Consider the following 27464-nt stretch of genomic DNA (forward strand, 5'->3'; position numbering starts at 1 on the left):
GTGGATCTCCTCGGCGGCCATAGTGCTCTGATAAACGTGAGAAGACCGCCGGCCCGACCCGTGCATTTTCGTTCTCACGCCACGCCGGGAGCGTGACAGTCTTCGGTAATGATTTCGTCCCGCAGTCGGGCGAACGCATTCCTCTTTCCTTTATTGGCCCCGACATTCCCGGCGTTTGTCGGATGACAAGGAAGCACGTGCCGCGCGGAAAAAACGAACATCAAAAGGGCCCCGCCGCGCCGTCCCATTTCGATCGCCGCTTCGCGATCTTCAATTTCAGCTTACTTTCTTGCCGCGCATGGTTCTCCGATAATCGTGAGAAGGAACGGTACGTCTGCGGAATCCCGAGACCACGAATCCCATCCTCCCTGCATTCCTCGACGCGCCATCGGGCGCCATTGTGCAATTTTCGGCTCGAGCGATCGAGTCGGGGAAACTGGTCCCAACCGTCTTAATTTCAAAATGTCGAGGATCCACTTGAGGATCCACTCGCTGTGCAGAGGGTAGGTCCCGAGGTTAAGATAAGGGTCGAGACTCTTTGTGACTATATTAACGTACGGCACGTTTTCCAGTACAGCGGAAGACGTATTCTTCAGCTAGTGTCGCTCTACTAGAGAGCGTATCGAAGTTACTGAATTCTTAGTAAACATCCTCTAGGTTGTAAAAAAGTTCCAGCCCAAAAAGTTGACCGAACCCTCCAAAATTCTTTTCACTTAAAGTTCCTGCATCGGCAAGTAGTTCTACGTTTGATGTACTGTAAATCGTACGGCCAGCTTACGAAACTGAGACAGGCGCAATCCAATGTTCCTAACACAGAAGACACGACAAAACTCAGCAGCACGCGTCAGATCCTCCTACCGTCAGATATCTCCTGCCATCTACTTTCTCCTCGACTTAACTCCTCCCTTAAGTTTAATGTACAATAAGGTATTTCGATACACCTAGTGCCTGAAATCAGGACAGGTACAATCTAATTCTCCTAACCCGTAGCAAGTCGCAAACCCAAGTCGCAAACCCAAGTCGCAAACCTCGTTAATACCTTACACGTACAAGTTCAAGCAATTCCTTCCTTCGGCCCTTCCCTCCCCAAGCACAACGCCTCTCCCCCAGTTAATTTCATAAGCATCCCGCGTATCACGACACGCGAGAGTAGCGCTCTTTTACGCTTATGTTCCTCTATCATGTGCGGGAAGAACGCACGGACCACGGAACCGTCGTTCTCACGGGTCCGTGGGAATCGGCCACGCAGAACAAATCCACGGCTGGATCCACTGGCAGCGATCTTTTTCCAGCGGAACCTCGCTGGAATATTCATACAGATTCCTGTTCGCCACGTGTCACGCGGAAAATGCACCGGTACGTCTGGCGTGACGCTGGAGAACGTGGCGCGTTTCTTTTCGGCGGGAATTTTTCTATCCTCGAAGCAACAAAGCGTCGCGTTTCGAGAAGGACGCGGAGGCGTCGAGGGCGTCGGGGTTCAACGGAGAGGAAACGACGGTGAAAAGCTGTGGATACCGAGAATTCCATCGGGGAATTTCGGTAGGCCACACAGCGTCAAGGAATTCGCTGGAAAAAAAAGGTGCCAGATGTCCTCGCGGAGATTAGCCGCGAGGAGGACCTCTACCTGAAGACAGCCAAGATGAAGGAAGACAACAGGGAGCGTGAGAATCGAGGTTCGAAGGGCAGCTTCGTTTTCTCAGGGATAGCAAGCGATCAGGATGCCGGAGGAGATGTTTTGAATGCTGGGAGGGAACATGGCGATTGGCAGGGTTGACGATGACGTCGACGACGTCTTTGATTGGGGTTAGCAGATTTAATCTGATTTAATCTGATTTATTCTGATTTAATCTGATTTAATCCATCACTGGGTCACGTTAGACCCGACAGAAGGATTTTAAAATTAGTGGATTATTAATCACGTTTTTGCTTTGAATGCCAACTTGTTTCTGGTGAAAAAACTCAGAAGAAGACACGAAAGATGCAATAAATAATTAGTGATCCAACTCCTCGTCGAATAAATTTCTTCCTTCGTCTTTCATTTCACTCGTTTTTCAGGGGTTGTACGTCACCTTTCAGGCGTGATGTATTCCTTTCCCGAAATTCACCCAACTAATCCTTCGTAACAAACGATTCGTTGCGACGTCGCAAATTTGTCGCATTTATTGTATCGACGTTTTTCACGAGCCAGCTTTGGATCAGATTTATGCACCTTCATTGTATGCTATGCATCATTGAATTCTATCGAATTATTGCCGTGGAATAACGTGGCAGCGCATGCATATTTATATTATCCCCAAGTAATTTCGTTGCAATGCACTTCAACGACGAATAAACGATGCGACCATCGTTCTTTCATTTCGCGAAACAACTTCCCTTTTGCGGACTCCTTTGTCATTGAAATTATTTATGCAGCTCCAATTTCTGTTCTTCATCTTTGCAGCTCTCTTTTTACAAATATTTTGTTCATATCCCTGCTGTCTGGAATCGTTAAATTCTCCAATTCTTATTGAAACCATTTTTTTTTTTTTAAATAATTATCATTACTATTCCTCGCCTCGATTAAATTCTCTTCGTGTATCATTAAACATTGTTCTACTGCAATAATATCCTTTTCTTCGCACTTCAATCCCGCTACTTAAATTTTTTCTGCGAAATTTCCCTCTAATAATCCTATAAACATTGTGCCATGCAAACCCAACGCTACCCTAGCTCTCTAGTTACTCTAGCAATATCCCAAATTCCTTCGTCGTAGGCGTTGTATTCATGGTACAGTTCTTGGGATCTCGTGCCATAAACTTGACCAACAAAGACACTCAGAGAACGAATCTTAAGTGATTGATTAAAAAAAATAAGTCTGGAATTCACGAATTTGGCGAGGTTGCAAAAATGAGCACTATGGCAAGCGTTGGATTTGCTTGGAAACAAAGTTTTAGCTTCGCAGAAATTTTCACCAGTGTCAGTCTCGGTGTCGACGCGTTGGTCGACCTTCGGCACCCTTCGAGGTTCATCCGCTCACGCCCCCGGGTTCCTTGCTCCCGTACCACCTCGAAGAAGAAGCTTCCTTCCATCGAATGGTTCCCTAGTAACCCTGAGAAGAAACGATCTCTCCTCGGAGTCGCTTTCTCACGAGGCTCGTCCTCGTGTTCCCACGAGCCGGCCTCGTGGCATCGACTGCACTTTAACAAACTTCGCCTTTTCGAGAAGAACCAGTCGAGAAAAAAAGGGAACCCGTCGAAGAGCCAGCGAACGAAGGGAATCCTAGACGTTGTTCGGTTCGAGGACCTCGCCAGGACTTTTCCGTCGTGCCAGGGGTTCGAAAGTCTCGAAGCAAAAATTCTGACCGGGTATAGTCGACAGGATAAGCGTATCCTGTTAGGCCAGTCTCTAAACTGACACCCTTCACCGTTGCTGGCTACATAGCGTTCGGGGATGCGAAGCAACGAATGCTTTCATTCGTACAGGAATCGTGAAAGTACGATTTTAAAATTATTTTTACAGTGAAATTCTAAATAACCGACACCCCGCAATTAAGGGCGCTAACCAATTGGCACCCTGCAGTTACTCTGAAACCTCTATAAGGTCACTAAGGAGCGCTATAGGTTCGATTAATGCAACCTTAACTATTCCATGGGAATTTTGTTCGATGTAATAAAATATTGATAAATATTTGTGTTGATAAATAAAATTAGTAGATCTTAGTAGGTTCCTGGCAGTGGAAACTGTTAAGCTTTTACAGCATCAACCTGCAGATCTGTCGAAACACTTTAGTGTTCAAGCTGTGTGCGCCGCTGTGCGCAGAGAGGAGATTCGTTGGTGAAATGGTTCGAGTCAGGTATGAGATTTTTTTTATATAATACATAACAGGTAGTAGTATATGGAAGTAGTGCCATTGGTAATGGAGATATACTGTGTAAACGGGACTTGTTTTTGTCGAACTGGTTGCTTCGACGATTCCACGAGAACCTCGTTCGTTGCACTGTATCGACAAGTGGAAAACACGACCACTGAATAAGTGCACACAAGAATTCCATGGCAATTATCCCAGTAATCATCAAGCGATCTTTATCTGACTCGACGAGTTTCACTCTTCCGCGAGTCTCACGGGATAACGAATATATTGTTATTAATCCCACGCATGGTCATTGATTCCAACCACCTTTGGCCCCTAACGAATACGTGGAAGACATCCCAGTTGAAATTGAGTCACCACGAGCGGATGTGTCCAGTGTCCACTTGCGCAGGTTTCTATCTTCCTCTGCTGGACCTGATTACCTTCGTTTCACGAACCTCGACAACTGCAGGAATCTCCGCCCCTTTTCCTGCAGTAATCGTGGTCCCACTGTATATTTGTACCATCGACTGTACCATCCCTGGTGGCGTCCTGGCTATCGAGAATTATCGACGACCCAGGGACGCGAAATTCTTCGGAGTTCAAAAGGTCGTTGCCTATACGCGGCCCGTCGGGGAAAGATAGGCGCCGAGGACGAAAGGTTCGAACCCTCCCACGACCCCTGCGGGCCCACGAGTTTGTCCGTCGAGCCGGTTCCTCCTCGAGGCTGAGCGTGAGAACGATCTTCGCCCACGGTCAAATTCAACCACCGCGGGTATTAGGGCCCTAGGCGACGTCAGGAACGAGCCTGAAGACCTCGACGAGAAAGAAAAGATGGCTCCTAAGGTCGGACGCCATTGCTACGAGCCCTTGCTCCCCTTGAGACACCCGTTATCGAACCAAATTCGAATTCGAATTCCTTCGATTACTTTACGGCGTGCTAAAGGCACACGGTAGCAGAAAATAAAGTCATAAGGCCTGTCCTCCCAAGTTCCATTAAGCACCCTTTCTATAGTTTCCAAGAGCCTAAAGAGACGCGTGAAAATTGCAGCGTGTACAGCTAGAAATTCTTCCTGCTTTTTTCTGACAGGGTTGGTCTGTTAGTCTCGACCAGCTCCTCGCAGAGAAAAGATTTCAGCTTATTCGTGACATTTTTGAAATAAAATCGAAACCTGTAATTAACCAAATTAGTATTTCATTGTTTCATTATATCCCATTTTTAATAGTTACTTTGTTTTATTATTATCTTCATACGTATGATTACTTTTGAAGTATCGTTACTTTTCTCCCCCAGTGTCTGTTAAAATTGATTTAAATAATTCGAGAATCGTGACTCCTAATGTTGCAGTTCCCTTTTAATTTCTACATATCGATAACGAATATTATTAAATACCGACAAATACTCCATATTAAATACCCGCGATAAACTCGTTGAAATTGAAGTCCGAGATAGTTTTTGTATCCAGTCCGCGTATTTAATTCCGCTCAGAGCGAAGCACCATCGCTCATGATATATTCATGAACCGCCTGTGCGCAGCCATTTCAGGGCCGAGCGTCATTCCGGTCTTATTAGAATGCATAGAAAGTTTCCTAAGGCGCGCCACCCCGGGTCGTACCATTGAATAGAGTTTCCTAATTAGCGGCCAGGGTAGTGTAGGACTCGAAGAAGCATTTTCAAATACCGGGGCGTGGCTGTGAAATAGCCCTCTAATGTCTCAGCCATACGAATAATCTCCTCTATAACGTTAATAGGTGGTCGTAAAGCTTAACCGACGGCCGTTAAATTGCCCCGTTCTCGAGTTTCAAGCTGTACTCGTTGAGAACATTTTCCAGAACGAGTTCCATCTCGAGTTCTCAGGTAGTATCGTGAATCAGCGATCGAGCAAACGTCCCTTTGGAGTGTTTATGGTGCTCGAGGACTGGTATACAGAAAGAAAATGGTGCGTCGGTTCGCAGGAAAGGGGCGACGCGAAACCATTGAAATTTCTAGTTTGAGTGATCTACTTTAGTACCAAGGGAGCATGAACGGGGAGGAAGTAAAATGGGGACGGGGTGTCCTGGTAACCAGGACACTCGTATCCAGGGATGAAGAACATACAATATTGTCTGGATAGAAATTTCGCATAATCAATAAGTGGTTGGTGCGGGATAAAATTGATAAGATTGTATTTTTCTTTATGATAAATGTGTCGATTAAAAATTTCTACTTCGCTATCGGTCTAATGCAGTCTAATGTGATTTAATGTAGTCTAATGTGTCTATTGTAATGTACAGAAATGAATTTCTGTCTGAAGTATTATTCTTCGCGTCCCGCTCTGATCGATTGACGTCCGTATGGATGCACTCTCGTCGCGTCCACGTGCTGTTCGAGCTATTCCAGGACTAGAGGATCATCAAGGATAGGGGGTTGTTCTCCAGGAGCGATAGGGGTGCGACGGTAAAAGAATTCTATGAACAGGGTTAGGGTACCGGTCTGTATGGTAAAAGGTCTCCGACGTGACCTTTTTTATCAGAGTTTCAGCCGCTGCAGGAGGGTTTCATAGGGCACCCACGTTGATGAAATTTAAATATTTCCTACTAACGGTTCTGTACACCGCCCCCAACACCTTTATTGTATACATCTTTAAACGTATTTATAAACGTATTTATAAACGTAATTATAAAGCTGCGTGACAGATGTTCACACAAACTTAATTCAGCCTATTTAATTTGATAAAAGATCTGGAAACAAATACTCTCTTGAAACCCTTACAATTTTTTTTTTTTTTATTAAAAATTTGATTGCGCAACGATTGTTTCCGTGAAAACTGTTTCAAGCAGCTATTTAATTATATAAATCGTCCTTTAGATATTAAATGAAAAGTTGTATCATTCTATGTATACTCCATTAAAGTACTGTCAATTTTCTATTCATGAAAGGGCTCAACTAATATACTACGTAATTTACATTGCATACGATACGTCAGTAAGACTTCATTTTAACTGAATAATTTAGAATGCTTACAGTCTGTCTCAGCATCCACAACGTGAAATTCTGTATTAATAAACGTCTTTCAATACTTTAAAATATAAACATTTGTAGCAAATATACCGGGGCAAAAACAAACACAGTACTGTCTACGTACAGCATTGTCAATGTCTTTTAGAAACCCGTTGAAGATAAATAGTCTCAGGCAAAGCGTGAAATAATAACACAAGCGATCCGTGTACAAGTTATTATAGAGAAAATCGTGGTTCCAAGATCGATTAAAATCAACGAAAAGAATCAACGTGAACGGAAATTAAGAATTCCCTCCACGGATTCGGCGGCGTATTAGCGGCGGATAATTTCCTGTTACCGCAAAAAACAGGAAAGAATTCCCAACAAAGGATGGAAAGCGAACGTTGCGTCGGGTTACGCGAACGGAATGCCGTGGTACACGCGCAAAAAAGCCGGCGAGAAAAAGGATCCCGCGAAACGGGGAATCGAAGGAGCAATCGACATCTGGCGCGTCGGGATTACACGTGTGCGACACGCATGAGAGAGAGAGTATGTGACTTGGGGACACGCAGCCTTCCACATATGAAGCAGAGAAGCAGGAAGCCCGAAGAGGATGTCTTCCGACGTGGGTCGTCGCCACGTGTGTAAAAGGGGGTGATGGGACGAGTTTCGAGTGGCAGACGAGCTTCGGGTTCGCTACGTCACGTGGGAAAAGGGTTGGAGGTTTCTAAGCTGCCTCGAATTTCTAGGGAACAAGGTGCCAGGATCAGGAGGAAGGATCCTTCCATTCCACCTGCGTTTAGGGCACGCGCCATTATTCACCTGGCATTGATATCTCCTTGGGTCTGATATCAAATCTTCAGAATTTTCTACGAGTAACGAGCTCGTCATTGACGATGTTTGGAAGTCAGAGGAACGCAAGTTATTGCTGGGATATATTGCGATGTAATTTGTTTACGAGAGTTTCCTGTTTTTTTTTTTTTAGATTTTAAATGTTTCTGTAATTGGCGAGGGTCCATCAAACTAGAGGAGAACTGAGAGGACAAGGGGTTATTTTCCTCATTTTTCGACCAGTCACACTGCATAGTCGTATTCTGATGCCTGAATAGTTAACGTTACGTGAACGGTTACTATTGCTCTCTCGCTCAGTCTTGTTCACGGCCTTCGTCACGAGGTAGCTTTTGCTGCCTCGCCAACTATCCAACAACGAACTTTACCTGGGATTGCTAAACCCATGCTGTAGCTGCAGCTGTAGCTACAGCAAAGTTTACGATGACGGTGGGCTATCGTCGTGGCACTTCCTTTGTGTCCACCAGCGAGCTCACTCTGTACAATCAAACATAGCTACGCGTAGCCTCCGAGGGCCCAGTTCCAAGAGGCTTTCATCCATCCATCCATTTGGCATTAACGTGACCAACGGTTTAGTAGGTTTATTGCACGCGAGAGGCTTTCGATAGAAAGAAGAGCCGTTTCTTACCTTTCGATCGATTAGAAAAACATAAACGAAGTGTCTCAAGGGGTTCGAGATGATCTAGAAAGCTATCAGGGGAACAAGGTCATTCAAGAGCTCTCTTCGAGTTATCCACGTTGGTAGGGACGAAATTAGAGCGTGGCTTTGATGTTGGGAAAGGGTTAAACGCAGTAAACGCTACGGTTCTATCCCATTAGGACGCCAGGAAGCGCAGGAAGCCTTTTCCGTGGAGGGTTTAGGATAGTTCGAAAGATTGCTTCCAGGTCGTCGCACCTTACGCATGAAAACGGCGCCTGTATTCGAAGCTTGAACTCTATAAATAATACCAATAAATCATAATAATACTGCGAATCATTTATAGATAGGCAAAGAAAATTGGAACGAATACATTCGAGCATAGGATTGGTGTTCGAGATTATCGAGTCCGATTATCGAGTAATCCGAAGAAATAAAGTTAATTCGTACGGACGATCCTTCCTTCTTTGTATACCTTAATTGACTGTACAAGAGTCGAAACGATTAGGGTGAATTAATGTCTACGTTTGAGACTGTCAAGTTTCGGTCCTTGCTTGAAACTATCGTTCGGTGAACATTAAACGAGACACTTTTTGGCAGTTTCTAACGAGCTTGAGCTTGAACTTGTCTATCTGCCACAGTGTCTGTGTCATGCAGGCTTATTCCACTGTTTGCCGCAGTCGACCCAGTCCAACTATTCGAACTAGTAAGTTTATGTGCAGCGATTTAACCTGCAGTCAAACCCCGTGCACGCGTTAGCGTCGATGTCCTTCGGAAACCTTTTAGAGGTAAATATGTAGTTGAAGTGTTTTATCTGTCACGGTGTCTGGGTCATGCAGGCCTATTTCACCGTTTTCCAAAGTCGACCAAGTCCAATTACTACTGGAACTAGTCATGTTTATTACACAGCATGCGTACGAGACCTGTGCACACGTCAGCGTCAATGTCCTTCAGAAACCTTCTAAAGGTAAATAGTTTTATGGGAAGGTGAAAACGACCGTGTCCTCGTCCTAATCACTCTATTCTATTCACTCTATCGTCTGTCATCCCTTGGGACATCCCACCCGATGGTCCCGTATGGTCTAGTGGCCCGGTTGCCTAATGATTGAATTGAAGCACGTCATAACACGAACAAAAGCTATGTGGCTTCGCGTACCAGAACACCATAAACGCAGAGGAACCGTGCTTCATGGTTGCCATGAAAACCTCTTCACTTCCCACCTACGTTTCAGACTCTCCCCACCGTGACACGATGGTTTGACGCCCACGTGCTACAGACTGCATTGGAACGATCGCGAGCCTCGCTAAGTGGTGTTAATTAGCCCGAACGAAAAGGGTTAAGGGTCCACGCCGAAGGTCGTACCACTTAGGGGCAAGGGAAGCATGAACGGACAGGAGCAGAGCCTTCTTTTTCGATGGGGGCCATCGAAACTCTTTCACCACGCCCAGGAAGCATGATTGTTGGTTTAGTATGGCGAATCTTCCATTTTATATTTCCTCGTGGAATGGGGGCCCTTTGTTATCCCTTACTACTACTGATGAAATTTATATACGCTTTGTTGCTTGAATATGTTCCAATCAGTTCGCAGGAAAAATATTAAACAGCTTTCAAAAATGAAGCTCTCGATTTATCAAGTTCAGCTTGATCTGCTGAATGGAGTAATTATGGTGAATTGGTCGCTAGTGGTTAATATTAACAGCTGGAGATATTTTCCAGCGGTACCTAAATCGATATAATTAATTTTCTGCGTGTAGCATGCTTGAAAATCGAATGTAACATTGCGATATTTTAAATTCTCTTAAATGAACTTTCCTGAGAAAATTCGGTAAAATCAAGTGTGTAGAAATGGTTGTATAGTATTGAATAAACAAAACGTCTATGTATTTCGGAGTAAATATTTTGGAGTATATGTTTATTAATTATTAAATCGAATACAATGTTCGTAAACAATTTTCACAGAGAAAAGAAACAATTGATTGCAACTAAGACCAAGAAGACGAACGAACTATGCCATGGGAATCGCTGGACGTCCATGATGAATTCACAATTGATACGAGTTGAACGAACTACGCATAATTCGATAAATTTAGCTACCAGGCTAATATGGTTGGCGTGGAGCATGCCCCTACTTGCTGCCTTTTATGCAAGCAAATTTATTCTAATTAAATCAAATTAGATGCACCTCCCTCTCCCTTTTCTGTCTCTCTTTCTCTTTTATCCCCCTTCCTTGTTCTCTCCCTTCTCGTTTTCACCGCGCCAGAACTTCCCAGCGGTCCGCGGAGATCATTATCATTCATCGTCCCGTTTCCAAAGATTTTTAATATAATCTCGGTATCGTTGAAAGTTCGATTCCGCGATGAATACGAAACGTGAGTTTGCTTTTATAATAGATCTTCGATTACTTGATATTGAAATAAATTGATTAACTTAGTAACGATTCCTTTTGTCAATCCCACGTTTCGATCTTACTTTGGCCCCCTTCAGAATTCATTGATGCAATTGAACTGAATAATAATAACATAATAATATAATAATCTCGAGAACGGTGCCACAAAATACTTTCGTTTGAAATTGCATTTCTTTTACGAGCATTAATAACAAGACGAAACGATACATTATGATCCAGCTGAAATTTTCTTGCTACTAAACGAAGCTATAAAACATTAAAAATAAATACAATGTTTAGAAATACACAATCGAATAATAAAATTTCACGGGAGCAACAATTAAAACGACCATTCCCGGAATAATGGGATTTCCATTCGTGTTCGGGGTGCGTATCGATCCGAATGCAGCCCCTATGGTGGCGAAACACCATAGACGTCACCATAAGTCCCAAGATACCATAATATCGAAGGAAGCATCACCATAGCGTCCATAGGGGGACCACGCGTGCCGAGTTTGCCCAGCAAGTAATTACTCCGCCTCTTCGTTCATCCGCGCGATTACGTTAACGAGCGTAACCGCGGATATCTAATCAAGCGGATTAACATCTCGCAACGTATTAGGATATTAGAACGCGATCACGGACGACGAAGACAATTTTCGTGGCCCCGTACGAACCTTCCGTCACCGAATGTTCTACTTTTTGGGGATGCTTCACTAGGATACCATGACTGCCGAGAAACCCGAAAATTCGAAAGGGTATTCGCCATGGTTCAGCAACGATGGCCGGGATGCCGCGCCACTTTTTGATGAACTTCCACCAGGGGATTATGGATCAACCGAACGAGGAAGGCCTGGAGAAAAGGGACGCCTTGTTAGAATTTATTTAAAATGGTTGCTTTATCGAGGGTGAGGAGATCTTTAATAAGGGGAGATTAATAATACGAGATTAATAATACGAGATCATTCGAACGAATATTTATTTATTTATTCATTTACCCGTTTCCGGTGGAATTTGAGAAATTACTCCGACCCTGGTGTTTGACACGTTCACTGTCACGTCGCTCGCATATGGGCGACACGAATTTTCACTAAGGAATTAAATAAATCCATTCTAAAGTTGAGATATTACAGAAAGAAGGCAAAGCTGGATACGATTGGTAAATTTTAGAGAGGTTGCTAGAATGAATATAGTTGGTGTTAGGGATCTTGCGAGGTCGTAAATCGAAACAGCAGTTATTTTGCTTTATTGGCACAGGTAAATGATCCCTAGGACGACAGGAACGACAGGATTAAATATGAAAAACCAAACACTGTTGACGACGATTGGTTCACTAAGTTCCTACACCACGGTATGCAATTTGTTAAAAGATACTCCCTAAACCTAATATTGCACACATAACGTCTGATGTGACCCCGAGTAACGGCACCGCAAGTTTGTTGTAAATGGAACGTTTAACTAAGAACAGAGTTTGTATATTACTGGACGAAAATTACTGGACGAAATTACTGGACGAAATTACTGGACGAGGTCTCGGGGAAAGACTGACTCTTGGTTCTGAAAATCTAAGGGACAGAGGTCCTTCTCCGAGAACGTTCGGGGAAAATTCAAGGACCGTGACTAACACGTTTGTTTTTCCGTTCCTCACGCGCGATCCTAAATTCAAGAGAAAGTTGGACTGGGTCGTCGAAGTATCCAACAGATCGGACCAATACCTTCTTGTGATACATTTTCATCGTTAGCCACGCTCTTATTTTTGTATCATTCTCCTTATTTTAAGCCGACAAGCTTTCCTCCATACTCCAACCCTAATTCAACCATGAAAAATCAGCGCGATAGTCGACTACGCTACCCGCTGTGCTACTGTCCGGCCTTGACGACAAGTTTCGATGGAGCAAGCATTGCGTTGTTTGTTTTTCGACCAGGGACACAGAAGAACGCGAAAGTCGCAGGTTCGCTCAGGCTGGAAATACGGAAAATCGCGGAAAATCGGCAGGCGGAAAGTCAGTGACCGGGAATGTATAAACGGTGGAAAACGTTAACGATTTTCCGTCAATAAGACCGCCTAGATTCACCGTTCTCCTCCGGAAACTCGAGTTTTCCCCGTTTCCAAGGCGTGGAAAAACCGAATCATAAATTACGCCTGCGAACAATTACGAGTTAATGGTTACACCAATTACTTTGTCGCGGGTTTTTCTAAGGATCAAACTTTCGCGAAAATTCCCGTTCGCTGTTGTATACATGTATTTATTGGCATCCTGTTTATTTTTCAACCAGGGCAGCATACCGCAGGCGCGTTAACCGCAATTCCGAGAAGGGTTCTTTGAGAAATCTATCGTTTCCGCTATTTGCGAGAACAGGGAAACATGACCGGCGAGGAATCTCGGACGGAGCGAATTTCCCGGTGGAAAAGCGTGGAAATTGTGACTCGTCGAGTAGAAAAATATTCAGGTATCGATCAACGGTGCCGTTCCGAGCATTCCCACGTTTATTATACTGTATCAAGCGTGTGGATCGCGAGGTTTTCTGTAAGAAACTACTTAGGTTTGCAATGAAACAAATTTGTTGGTTTTTCTCATGTTTTCGGTAAATAATGGGTATTCGAAAAAGTTCGTTGCGTTTCGTGGTTCGGGAATGCTACGCAGGCTTGTGAACTTTATGGTGTTTACGGACAAAATGCTCTATCAACATTTTTACGTGAAAGATGCCGCGGTCGACCAACAACAGAACGATGCGATGAAATCACGCAAATGGTTAAGAAGACTGGCTTACGTCAGTCAACGTGTCCACTTTCCGTTTCTTAGGCAAAGCCATGAAACTTTCTCTCGAAAAATTCTAGAGAGGTCGGGTCAGGCCCTTAACTGTCCGTGACCATGAAAAAAACATAGAAAAACATAGAAAACTCGGCACTCGCGCAACAAGGTTCTCTTCTCGCTCGATCAACCATAAAAATAAATAGTATCTTATCTAACTGGTGTTTCATTTCAAGGCACCTAACAATATCTGTTTAAAGTGGAGTTACAAATGACCGAACACAAACACACACACACAATGAATACTATCTTCTATTTCTATACCTATTATCTAACTCTTCAAAATTCCAGAGGAAAGGCAACGACTACAAGTTTCTGTACTATCGACATTCGTTAGAATCGTCATTAGGGTACTGAAAATGAATCCTGACGAGTCTCGTCGAGTACAAATGTCTCGGCTCGGTCCATGAATGAATGCTCGGAACTCGATTGCCCTTGGAAAATTTAGACCGGCCGAAGAAACGACCGAGCAGAAAGGTCGGGGGGAGAAATTAAGAGGGAAATGACCGCTTAATGGTTACACCAATTATCTCCGACTCGGCTATCGGGACCGCAGTAAAATGCTGGAGGTAGACTTTTCCTAACGAGTCCTTGCTCGTTTTCAATTTGTAAAATTTCCGCGGAGAGGAATTTCAGCAATTAAACGGAAGGAAAGATATAAATACGTTGAAATTCCGATTCGAATTGAATTAATATAATATACGCGGTACTTCCATAAAAGCTTACAACTTCAAGTTTCCATTATTATCCACGTATCAAATACGCTTAAGTTGAATTTGAAGATCGCAGATGCTCTAGTGTTTTGCCTAATGTTTAATCCAAGCTCGACTATCGCGCTTAACAATAATCTCTTTTTTTTCAGGGAAAAAGTGAAAGGGACTTCTCGAAGTACGGGTTACTAGGATTCTATGCTGTCCCTAAGCCCGGAAGCCCTTCCTCCCCCTAATTGATCTCGCGATAAGGTCGGTGACATTCGAGTAGACGCGTGAAAGGGAATCAGAAGCGCCGAGAAGTATTCTTAAACAAAATTCGAGCGGGTTAATTGACATCCGTGCGACGTGCAGCCTAATTACGATCTAATTGGATAAAACGCGTCTGGTAGCTTTGCAATCGGAACCAACAGACAAAAAAAAAAAAACGAACTTTAAATGCAGAGCATACCAGAGCACCAGGAGCACGAGAAATCGAGTGGTAGGGGAAAAAGGCGCGTTAGAAAAAAATGTGAAAGCCAATTAACGGTCCTTATTATAACAGGGAGTCAGGAGATTTAAGAGGAATAGCGTCGCAAGGAAATTTTCAAATTCGTGACACGATTTTCCCGTCAGGTGAGAGAACACCTCTAGGAGAACGTTGTTACTCGTAGCTCGAGGAGCTCGTCGGTCGTAATCAACGAGAAAGAGTTTATTATTCCCGATAGGTAGTTTTCCAGGGGACCAGAACCTCCAAGAGGCAGCGTTTTTCCACCCACGAATTCGCTCCCGACGATGACTCCGACGTTACGAATCAGTTCGGACGATAAAAAACGCTCGTTAGCGACGACGAACGGAATAGGCTATTAGGAATGCCGCCTAGTAAACGGCCGAATCATTTGAAATTCGGTGACAGCGATTTATGGGGGTCGCGGGAAAATTCTGTGAGCCAATTAACATGCCCGCGAGGGCCAGGAAAACAGAAAAGCATCGAAGGAAGATTTCCGAAGACACTTTGGAGCAATGGCGGCCGATTCTTTTCTTCGAGTGTTGGCCATCGTCTATCGAACAGAAAATACAGAGTCGAGGAACATTTCTCTTTGAGTTCGTGGAACTGCGCCGAATGAATCTGTTGGTGTACGGTGACCTCGAATGACTTTGAGTAATTACGGTCGTTGAATTTCTAATGAGAGGATTCTAATGATCATCGCTGGTGTTTCGAAAAGTCTGGTTCCGTTTAAAAAAATGCAGGTGACCTTGATATCTTAAAAAAAAAAAAATGTTTCATGCATCGTTTGAACCCCATCGAGAACCATTCGACTTCGTCCTTGTGATGTTTGACGTATCTGTAAAAACAACAAAGATGTTCGAGGTGGTAACGTCAGGCGACTCGCACCGTGCATCTTAATTTCGTTTAAAACCGAAGATTGTACGAGTTTGTAAATTCGGAAGAGAATAATATTTATATTAAATGTTGAAGTACGCCGTATGTTTCACTGTTCGAGACGAGGCAATCTTGCAAGAGGTAATTCAATGAACTGGAAACGCGAGTGTCGTGAAATTAGGAAGGTCGAACGCCACAGGTGCCTTAGAAGTTCGCGTGACAAAAAAAGTGAAAGCCAATTATCGTGTCCCGAAGAAACAGGTCGACAGAATGTCGCAGAGGTATTTTCCGAAAGTGTTCTTGGCCCCACGGACCTCGATAACACCCAACGACATTTTCTATTCGATACTCCTACAAAGCTTAAGAGGTTCACCTGATGAATAGGAGAACGGCGTGCCTAGGTCCTCAAGAACGAGTCCAAGGGGCACTTTTGGAAAATACCTCTACGATATTGTGTTGTCCTACTCTTCTAAGGCACGATAATTAGCTTTCACTTTTTTTTTTGTCGCATGAATGTCTGAAGCACCTGCGTCCTAGGATCCAAACACCCAAACAATCGAACAAGGGAGCTCGTGCGATCTTTAGATCTTCGTAGTATCTCGATGCTATTATTTTGAATCATATTAATTATAGAAATGTTTCGTTTAATAAAAGTCCTCTCAAGAAGATCCTTTAAAATAGAACAAAAACTACACAATTCCGGATCGTTCGAAAAAGCATTTGAAATATCTAGAGTGTAGTTTAATCTTCGCTTTTCTATCAATGTCGATATCGACGAAGAACGTAACCTTTTGGTTTTTGTTGTGAATTTTTTTAAAAAATTTTTGTTTGAATCGTATCTCTGATATCGACCTGATTCGACGAGTACGTGACAATGTATCCGTTTATGCGTTCCACGAACATCGCTCTATCGATAATCTGGAAGTAAGTAGCAGCATTCAATCGTTCTCAGGGAATCGTAATCAATTTCCCACGGGAAATGACGACCAGGCCAACGCCAATGTCCATAAACGATGCATCCATGAAAACGTGTTAGCACGTGGGATCGTTCGAGCAACCAATGAGGGTCCAGTTTCCCACGCTCATGGGGCCCATCGTGCGAGAGAAGCTTATAAAGGGGCCCGAGAGACTGTGTCCTACCAGTCGGTCGTTCTTCAGCGTTCATAGTTTCGTCTCTTTCGCTGTTCCTTCGTCGAAACTGTTATTTAAAGTCCGAGTGCAGTCTTTGCCTGCACAGTCGAGGCTCTCAGACACTTCGTCAGATATCAAAAAAGACTTTAAATACACGATAAATTATACAGAAGTACTTTCGAGTGATTTGTTTGTACTCAGTGATGTGTAAAAATAATAGTTTATAAAATTTGCCACGGCGTTATACTGCTTTTAGTGCTCTGTATTTGTGTCGGTAGAAGTACAAGTTACACGTCGAAGAAAAGGCAAAGTTGTTAGTGTTCGATACTAGTCGAGGAAACGGTGAAATATGAATTACGAGTTAATCGTAGAGTATGATTATAGTATCATCGATTAATTCAATTAATTGTAGAATGATATTCCAGAGTTACCTATATAGAATGACTGTAGAGTATTTAATGACGAAATAAAAAGTGGACTGTTCGATTAAACGAGTACCATGTTGGTTTCAATCGTCATCTGTTATTCGAATAAAGGTCTGCCCATCTCTGGTACGGAGCGGCATCAAACGTGGTCCAATAAACCATTCTAATTCCCACGGGAGATGGTTTGGACACCAAACCGCGGATTAATGAGTGACCGTGATTGTTTCGACGATTCCGTGGTTAATCCACAAATTTCTACGTAGAACCGCGATGATTGAGACTGGACCGCGATGTACAGTGTGAGCCATAAGAAATGGATCGTTACGTTAATTACGTATTTCCATTGTTGTAAATACTCGAAACATTCCTTTTCTAACATCGCGTCGCTTCTACAACCGAGAAGAAAACAATACATCTGTGACTTGCACATTTTTCGCTGAGAATATATTCCGATACGAAATATTCGTCATATTTCTCTTTTTAAAGCTTTTGAATTCTATCACAAACTTTATTCAGCAAAATGTTTTTCTTGAAATCGAAACAAGAAATTCTGCTGTTTCGTTCTTCGTGGCCCGCTCCGTATTTAATCGCAATTCGCATACAGTCTCTCCAGGGTGAAGCTGTACGTAACAATAAATTGAAGGAAGACGATCACTTACCGGTCGGATGATTGGACTGCAGATTGTAATCGTCTACTTGCAGCGTGCCGTTCGCTCCAGTCCTGTTGAACCTCACGATGTGATACTGGTTGTCGTTCACTTTCACGCCAACCTCGCCGATCGGGTGGTCATTCGTGCCCATGTTGTAAACAACGAAAACGTTGCCTTCCACCTGGAAACAATCCAAGTGTCGTTCATAGAGTTAGAACATGCAACTGCAACTATCACGTTTCTAGTTATAGTATTGCCTCTTTCATTGAAAACAAATCGAGGCAGTCAGGTTTCGTGAAGAGAGGTACAAGAGTTCGTCTTGTCTTGTTTTTATTACGAATAAAGAATTCGTTCTTAGAATTGAGTGAACCTAAAAGGTTTGAGGAGGACAGTGGACGAAGGAACGAAAACTGGTAATGGTGAATCCATTTGAAGTATTTTTAACTAAAAGTTTTGCTTAATAAGCAAGGTAGTACTGTATACATGACGATTTCTTATTTGTTATTAGTCCCTTTCTATCTTGCTCCTCTTATCAATAGTATAAAATAGTAGGTTTCATTGGTGCTTCGATTTTCAATGAAGATATTTTTAATTGGAAGTTAACCAATTAAGAGTTTTTAATACTGTTTAGGGTAAATTTGTCTAGCGTGTTCCTCTGAATTTAATTTCAAATGACTAACAACTATGAATAGAACAGCCCGAGTATCTGTTATTTTTCTCTTGATAATAACTGCGTGCATTGATTTGAATTTCAAGCCTCTAATCATTGTATACATCGGCTCGAAGATTCTCGTAATTCCTTATTTCTCATACATAAACACCAGTAACACAGTTCAAGAATTAAAATATCCTAAAATATTAAACTATTAAACTGTTCAACCGTTTCTTCCCAGATTGTCCAAATATTTTGTTCTACATTTAATACGCATCTCAGATATTAATATCGCGAGTGTTCTGCTTCGAACTTGCATTCTTACTGTTTGTTGCATGTTTCTATCGAATCAAGTGGATTACGATTGTTCTCGTGGCTTTAATTATTGGGTTTTATCGCTAGTGACACGAATACTATTTGTTATCTATTTTCGCTCTTGAAATCGATGTCTTTGTATTTGCTCGGATAACAATTTGAATTTTTAGAGACAATAAACAACGAAATACGAAACATTACCTACTTTGTTCGATTTTGTCAACATTTCCAGTGCGATGCGAATCAAACTTACGAGGCATAATTTTCACTCGCACGGGATTTTTTTTAAAGTTCGTTAAAAATATTACAAAATTGTATGAAATTGTAAATGAATAACAAAGCGTTGTAATTTACGGAGAAAAATTACCACGTCTGGTATTGACATACGATCAACGAAATTTACATGTAATTATAAATGTTTCTTTTTGCAGCCAAGAGTTGTAATTATCCCACGGATTTTCAGTTGCTTGAAATGACATGCACTTCTGGAAAATATATTTATTTTTAAGCACTAGTAGATACTTTCTTAATAGATAATATCTATCTTATCTGTAATATCTGTCTGATAATATCGATGTATATAATAAATTACGTTTCTCCGCTTCGATTTTATTATGTATATTCGATTCATGACAAAACTTATACCAGGAACGTTCGAATTTTATTAACAAATTCAATTTGTTCTCACAATTCTCTCACTTATTCCGTGTATGAACAATTTCAGGAAACAGTAAGTATAACTGGGTGACAACCCGAAGACTACTGTACCTATTTCTGTTATAGGGACTGTCGTAAGCATACGTTGCTATTGTAAAACAGTTCGAACCATAGATTCTTTCTAGCACGAACTAATGTCACGTGTTTATTAGCTTATAGGATCTTGATGGGGAAATAAAAAAATAAAAAAATAAAAAAAGATATGTATTTATTGTTGTGATCATCTTCAGGAATATATACAAATTACGCAAATCGTACGTCGACTGTCCAAGAGTAATTTTTAAAGAAATTGGTTTAAAATTGGCTTCTTTTAAAGAATTGACCTAAACAATGAATTTTTGTATATTCCCGAAGACCACCACAAACAGACCGAAATGTCGACGATACATTACTTTCTTTCTATTCGCATCAAAGTCTAATATGTTACCTTGTATTAGATGAAATAATCAGAAATAAAACAATTATAACAATTATATCAACCTCTGTAGTTATGCAGCCGACTTTATTGGAATAGCGATAAGACTCGAACCTTCGAGTTTATTGAATCATTTTAATCTAGTGGTAATCTCTACTACCAATATGTACTACGAAAGCTCTAGTTGACTTTGGCTTTAACAATTTATCATTATGTACACAACAGAGCAAATATTTACAGTTTCGTATGTTGCTCGACTGATATTATTTGTTCTAAATTCTGATCAGTTATAGGTGCTATTGTTCTTTATTTTTCTTAAAATAGACAAGGCTCGTATCGGACCTTGCGAGAGGATTGTTACTCACTTACGAGGTAGTATTTCCAGAATCGCGTCGTCTTTAAAGGCGACGAGTCATTCTGTCTACCATTTAGAACTAATTAATTATTTAGTTATTAATTATTTAAATTGATTAGCATTGAAACAGCAATCGCTGTCGCTACTAACAATTTCAATTTCGAGGTAGTCGTCGCTGTCGGCGGATTCCATCCTGAGCAGCACGGCGTCGTTTACGCTAGTGACGAAGCCCAAGGCAACCGTGTCTCTCTTCATTTCCGGCCTTCGGTCGGGAGGGAAAGTGTACGTGATAATTCCTCTTCCCGCCCCAAATTCGTAAGACACAGCCTCTGCAACAGAGATGTTCCGTATTTTTATTAGAAAGAACGGATCGGATGAATTAATAATCAATACGGGAATCCAGGAATTCAGGAATAAAAGAGGCCTTGAAACAAATTAAACCACGTTCAGAGCGAATTTAAAGAATGATACTTCGCATCGAGCGACAATCTCTTTGTTAACGAAATTAATATTATTCCGGAAATTTGCTGAATATCCAACAATTTTTTAAAAAATATTTTGATGCACGACGAGTGTTTTTAGAGCCGCGACGTGGCCAGCACTCAACGCGAGTGCTTTAGATACAAGTAATCAGATTATGGCGCAGCTCATAAAATAGGCAAATTTATTTGGCCGCGTCGCGCAACCGTGGAACGACAAAGTAAAGGTATTTTGCATTTTAATGTGGAATATGCAAACAAATAAACACCATTTTAAAAGCTGGAACCTTGAAGAGATAATGGCACCGATGTTACGTTTTTGTGCGATATTTATAAATTTATCGTGCTATTTATCTACGCTGTTCGCTCGTGTTTTCTATAAAAAAAAATATTAATAAATTTTCGCTCGGCTGGTACGAAAGGTCCGCGGCACGAATTACGCGATGCACTTAATCGTGAAATTTCATTACCGGGCACTAGACGATATTAAAATAATATTAATTAAAGAAACAGATAATATCACGAATACATGTATATTGAGAGGATTAAAAGGATTCAAGATTTTTAACGACGTACACGTGAAAGGACATTTTAAAATCTCGCAGGTGTATTATTCCATTTGAACTGTTATAATTATTTAGAATTAAGAAACATGCCTCTTTCTCTAGATTACGTTACAAATATCGTTACTCCGCACCTTTGCGTCGAAAGCAAACTCTAACTTGATCTAAAACTCTACAAATTTAGAATAAATATTCAAAGTTACTAACCGATAATAAATTCACATTTTTCATTTATGCTCGAAACGAGACACTTCGAAGTAAGCGAGGACTAATAGAATCATAAAATAAACAGATGCTTTTGCAAGCGTTTGGGTTAAACAAAGAGCCAGGTTCCACGATGTACAGTAGGCGTTTAGAAAGTGCAAAAGTGCATCCGAGGTCGAGGAATAGGAACGACGAAAGGAATTTTTGAATATTCATCTCTACCATCGTTACACGTCGGCCCGGTGAAACTGGTCATGTCGCAGTCGCACGTGTAACTGTCCCATTGTTGCACACAGGTGCCATGATTCGAGCACAGGTCGTGGGTGCACTTTTTTCCAGCGTGAAGGCTGGCGTACATGTCGCAGCCGGGTTCCACCAGGGAACTTGGGACCACCGCATCGGAGATCAGGTTGGTGCTCTCGCCACTGAGATCCAACGACGCGAGACACCCTTCGAAACCGTGTTTACTAAGTATCTGCTTCGGTAGTTGACCATACTGCGATTTTTCCACGCCACCTGCAACGAGAAAGTGCCGGTGTCAGTGGATGCTACTTATCGTAGTGTTCGTTTTTGATTATATTATTCTATTAATAGTAGTAGGTTTAGGTAGGTTTAGATTTAAGGGAGGTCGCCGAGGCTGATATGAACGATATCGCGCTTACCGTTCCTTCCACGATCAAAAAGTACATAACAAAAGTTGTTGAAAATTAAATTTACCAACTCTTCTGTTCTATACATATGTCCGGTAGGATCGATAGCAATCGAGGTATCGACCCTTTTACAAAGAACGCGGGGATAACTGATAGAAACGAATGACAACCCTTGTTTAATTCCTCAGACTTATTTTTCCTAATATATGTGTTGCTCTAATTCGATCGAAAAACGACAAGTAAAGCCCAAGGTTTACGACACGTTTGTGTTAGGTTCATTTATTACGTATAATTTTGTTTTTATTTAACTCTCAAGTTACCCAGGTTTTCATTTTAGTTTCGTTCTTGTTAGCAAATCTAACTTCCGTATTCTTCTACATCCTGCGCCATTCTACGTCATCGGTTACCCAGGATCTTACGTTATTCTGGATCTTACATCATACCGAACCTCGCGTCATCCTGAAGCCTATGATTGTGTCATTCAAGATTCTGTGCAACTTTGTATCCAACATTATTCTTGATTCTGCGTCGCTAAATGTTGATCCGTACTACGACGGAATTTCTTTTTTTCTTTTTTTCTTTTTTTTTTTTTTTTTGAACTATTTTAAACCGTCAGAGCTCTTAAGAGAATTTTTAATCGGACCCAAGGCACGCGTAGAAAGAACAGAGCGAAAAGTAACGAACGAGTCGCCAAAATTGCTGCGGAGCGATGTCACCGGTTAAAAAATGAGCGCACGTGACGCGAAGCGGATTCGAAATTCCGTCATACGAGTTCGACGAGCCGAGACGACCGCACGTTCGACTGATCGCGTTGCCTTTCGCTGCCATAAATTCAAACCTAGCCAGTTCCGCCCCGCAAGCCACGGGAAGGGGGTGAAAATTATTTCAGGCTGCCTGCACATCTGCGTTATACCCCCGCGCGCGTGCAGAGACTCTGAAACCAGCAATATTTCCTGACGCGGTCATTCGATCGATCAAGGCCTTCTCTATCGACGCGAATTCACTGCGTCAGCTGACGTAACAATCCTTGACTTTTCGGTGGTCATTTAAAATGAAAATGAAATAAACACATGTTAAATTTCACATGGAAGAGTATTTAAAATGAAAGCGAAATGAAGAATGCGGCACGATAAAGACTGAGACGAAGGGTTATTTATCTAAAATAAATTACACGTGTTAAATTTCACATGGAAGAGTATTTAAAATGAAAGCGAAATGAAGAATGCGACACGATAAAGACTGAAACGAAGGGTTATTTATCTAAAATAAATTACGCATGCTCTGTAGACGAAGCTGCAAAAAGGCCCGCCGCGTTGGAAGAATGTACAGACCAGTTTTCAAGTAGGCGACACTTAAAAACTGATCGTTTGAAAATTAATCGATTAACTATGTGTAGAATAAAATTATTCAAATTGTCTTTCAACCGAGGTAACTTTTATTTCGCACGTAATTAATTCAACCGTTATTTTTCCATTTATAATATACTCCGAGAATTTGTTTACTTCTAATTTTCTGTAATTGTAATTAGCAAATTACGAGACATTATCCGTGGCATTGAAGTTGTAATAAACTGTAGAGAAATTAACCGATCTCTGACAATGCTGGGATTTCCTTATCATTTTTATCCACGTTATCGTTTGTTTTAAAAATAATTCTACGTTTGGATGTATTCTCTACCATAATTTCCTGTGTTGATACTTTTATCTGCTTAGCGATTACTTTCAAAGTCGGAAATGTTTCTTACGGTCCCGTAGATCGATGCACCGCGATTGCAAGGATGTCTATGACGATTGTGATAAACGATTGTGATAAACCACCTTTCAGCATCTATATCTGTCAATCGCGTACTTACGTGATAATCGTAGTGCGATATTTCAGACAAAAGAGACATTGTATACATTTTTATTATATTCGCGAATTATCAATTTTTGTTTTGTAGGATGTGTCTTGATATCGCGTTCAGAATTATAATTGTTATTATTTAGTCTCACCAGAGCATTCCAAAGCAACCGCTATATCAAGTACTTTTTCAGGCACTTCTATTTAAAAGATTTCTTTCAAAATCCATTAAAAATACGATGCATTTCGTAATGCGTGAGTTCTGCACGAGAGCAAATAATTATTGGTCTCCGTGAGGATTAAATATTTACAATACTCGTCATTCGCGACATATCTAAATTCGTTATTCCAGGCGCGACCGATTTCTCAGAAACCTAATCCAATAAATAGATTATACAATAATACTTCGATATAAACTTATAATTCACCGCAATAGAAATCAAATAAAAGATCGGTATTTGAATTGTATCGTAGTAAACAATTAATCCGATCTTAAGTCTGAACATTGATAGGCAATTGAAAAAAAAACTAAATATAGATTAACTAAATAAATTTAACTCTCAGGTGGAATTCAATAATCAATAAATACTCGTTTAATAACGTATCATCGACGATAACAAAAGGAACAATAAATCTTTAAATCGATCTTTCTCGGAATCAATTAAAAAGTTATCTACAGAAGGTAAACGTTCAAACGAAACATTTTCTTAACGACAATTTATTCGACAGAGAAGAATAAATTATTCTTTGTTGAGTTTATTATCTACTATTCGAATAAAATTTCTATATAGTTGTCTGTTTCGGGTTTATTATCGCAATAATAAATTCATTTACTATTCGAGTAATTATTCAGACATTGAGGTATAAAACAAACAAAAATTTAATTTGTTAATAACGATAATGCCAATGATAATTCTGTTAAAGAAAAACATACTTTAATGAAAGTATAGAACATTTTCTCCATCGCTATATATTTTCTCTATTTTGTGAACAAATAATATTAATATTATGCTGAAATAAAATTGACTCCACCATTTCATAGTAAATACTTCTTTCACTGAAATTGAACGTGTCCTTAGCTTCGAGTGAGTAAACCGTTTTCACACATAGAAATAATTGTATACATCTAAAATTGTTAACGGTACCGAAAGTCTTGGTACCGAAGTCTTCGCATATTAACTTCAAACTGCGGAACTTCGTACTCGTGAAAATTGAAATTGCCTATAAAACAATCAAAATTCCCGAAACAATCAAAATTCAACGGATTTGAAAACCTCGCGATCAAAGTACGATACTTCGGGACACGATTCATCCTCTCCTCGGCATAACCTATCACAAATACCTGAAGAGGCCCCGATGAATGTACGAGGTGGAACAATCAGTCTCCCAGTACTACGATCTATCTACAAACGAGAATAAAATTCCAACGATCATCGGTACGATTCCAAATAGACGACACCAGCGATAGACGACACCAGATACCGCGGTTCCCATCGTTATCCGAGGAGTCACCTAATTTCGATCCAGAAGAAACTGATGAAACCTCGCTTATCTCGCGAGTCTCCTTTTATCAGCGGTTTATCGGTACGTCGATTGCGTCGTTTCAATTATCTTCGAATCGAAATGCGAAAGCAGAAGGGTGGAATGGGAGATCGACTTGGGCGCAAGGTGACAGAAAACAGCGTAGAAAAATCTAATCTCGTTCCCGCGAGAGCGTTGCGGTTGAAGACCGGATGCGCGGTTGGCCAAGCTGCCAGCAGTCGCGAATCGGACGATCGACCGGCGTAACGCTTCAGCATAGTCGAACAATCGTTTACCAACGAGTTGGTCCTGCGATTCAACACTCCGCGACCCGATCCTTCGATCCGCGTACTATCGATCGCTCGACAGACCTCGGCCAGGCGAGGAAATCCTCCGGAGGGTATCTCGCGTGTTTAACCGATAAATCGATAAACTCGCGTTCGTTCCATCGGTACTTCAGGAGACACCATGAGCGATTCGTACGCGGCCCTAACAGACCGTCGTTCGTTCGACGTTCTCCTCGTTCTTATCGTATTCTCGGGCGTGTTCTCGGTAGCGTTATCGGCGGTGAGCCAGAACAGAGGATTGTATCACCGGTCCCCGAATTTCGATGACGCAGAGTCGACCAACGACGACTTCGTGGCTTATATGCCGGACAGGTGGAGGTCGGCCCAGTCGCCGGAGCTTCGACGAGAACCGCAGATCGCGATTCGACTCCTCAAGAGCCACGCGCAACGGGATAACGACGATTTGACGTACGAAGTCGGGTACAAGTACGCGGTGAACGGCAAGAACACGATGGAGAACAATAAGAATTGCGGGAACGGGGTGTACGAGAAGGCGAGGGATGATAAAAAGGATCAGAACGAGGCGAGTTTTGACGGGGATATCCCGGCGATCACCTCCAGGACCATCATCGATCCTCCAGCTTTCGAGTGTCCCGCGGGACAGAGGCCAGACTCGAACGGCCAGTGCAGGGACGTTATGTAAGTCTTTGGTTTGCTTTACGGATCATGCTCGGCGGTCAACGTCCGGGCTCGTTTCGCGTTTTCCGTCCGAGCTCCGGCCTGATGAATATTGATGAGCGTGTTAATTCTGGGCGAAATTCGAATCACCGCGCGAGACTTGGGACGGGTTCGGTTCTTATTCTATGGATGGGGGAGTGGGGAGTGGGGTGTGGACGCCGGATGTTTGGCGGTGTAAACGAGCATGGGCGCGGTTGGGTTCGATAAGTTCGGTTGAATCGTTTTGGGAGTCGAAGTGATTTGTGCGAGTTTGTCGGAGGAAGGTATTCGGAGAAATTTTAGCGAGGAATTGAACAATAGTTTCTTTATGTATGTGTAAACAGTGCGACTTTGACGGGTCTTTTACGTGACTGTAAATTAATGGAGATATTCGAGGTGGGAAAAATTATTACCTCACCCTGTATGTGTGGAAGAATTTGTATGTAATTTTTATATTAATTTATATCATTTATATCATTTATATACTATAGTCGTGCGAACAAATTCGTTGAGAAGTTGCACTGTTTACATGTGAATACGTGAACAAACCCTCTCACACATTCCTTCTGATACACGCATATCTTATATACATACGTCGAATAATGATTGAAAACGATTGGATTCTCCTTTAGTACAATCTAAAATTAATGTAACGAAATAAAATGACAAAATAAGAGAAGAATCAGATATATTTGAAAAATGTCGCATTGAAACAATAATACATTATGTATGTAGTAGAAGGAATATGTCAGAGGCTTCGTTTTATTTTACGTTCGACGTTCTGGGTTTTTCCTGAAGCTGTTTCTGTTAAATTTCAGCGAAATATAAACAATCGAGGAACATCTGTATTTAGTCAGACTGTCGAAGAATATGGACACGACCTTCCCAAAGCTCTCACGTGGACCTCAAGCAAGCTGATAAATGTTACCTTAACAATTTTTCTAAATTAAACAATTTCTAATGTAATCGCAATAGT

At 41.7% G+C, this 27464-nt stretch overlaps 2 protein-coding genes across 6 annotated transcripts in view; one reads left to right on the plus strand and one right to left on the minus strand.

The window, feature by feature from the left end:
- LOC128888722 (neurexin-1) overlaps positions 1 to 27464 on the minus strand; it is a 400486-nt gene that overhangs the window by 35426 nt on the left and 337596 nt on the right. For all 5 annotated transcript variants that reach the window (XM_054145807.1, XM_054145804.1, XM_054145806.1 and 2 more), the window contains 3 exons: positions 21697 to 21990; positions 20379 to 20557; positions 17784 to 17955 (listed from right to left, as the gene is read on the minus strand). In XM_054145807.1, the coding sequence (XP_054001782.1) occupies positions 17784 to 17955; positions 20379 to 20557; positions 21697 to 21990 (645 nt within the window). The remainder of the gene's footprint in view (positions 1 to 17783; positions 17956 to 20378; positions 20558 to 21696; positions 21991 to 27464) is intronic.
- LOC128888764 (uncharacterized) overlaps positions 25666 to 27464 on the plus strand; it is a 1988-nt gene continuing 189 nt past the window's right edge. The window contains exons 1-2 of the mRNA XM_054145885.1: positions 25666 to 26470; positions 27307 to 27462. Of these exons, the coding sequence (XP_054001860.1) occupies positions 25953 to 26470; positions 27307 to 27316 (528 nt within the window). The 5' untranslated portion in view covers positions 25666 to 25952 and the 3' untranslated portion in view covers positions 27317 to 27462. The remainder of the gene's footprint in view (positions 26471 to 27306; positions 27463 to 27464) is intronic.

Source organism: Hylaeus anthracinus, unplaced genomic scaffold (assembly GCF_026225885.1).
Source record: "Hylaeus anthracinus isolate JK02 unplaced genomic scaffold, UHH_iyHylAnth1.0_haploid 11994, whole genome shotgun sequence".
NCBI classification, from domain to species: domain Eukaryota; kingdom Metazoa; phylum Arthropoda; class Insecta; order Hymenoptera; family Colletidae; genus Hylaeus; species Hylaeus anthracinus.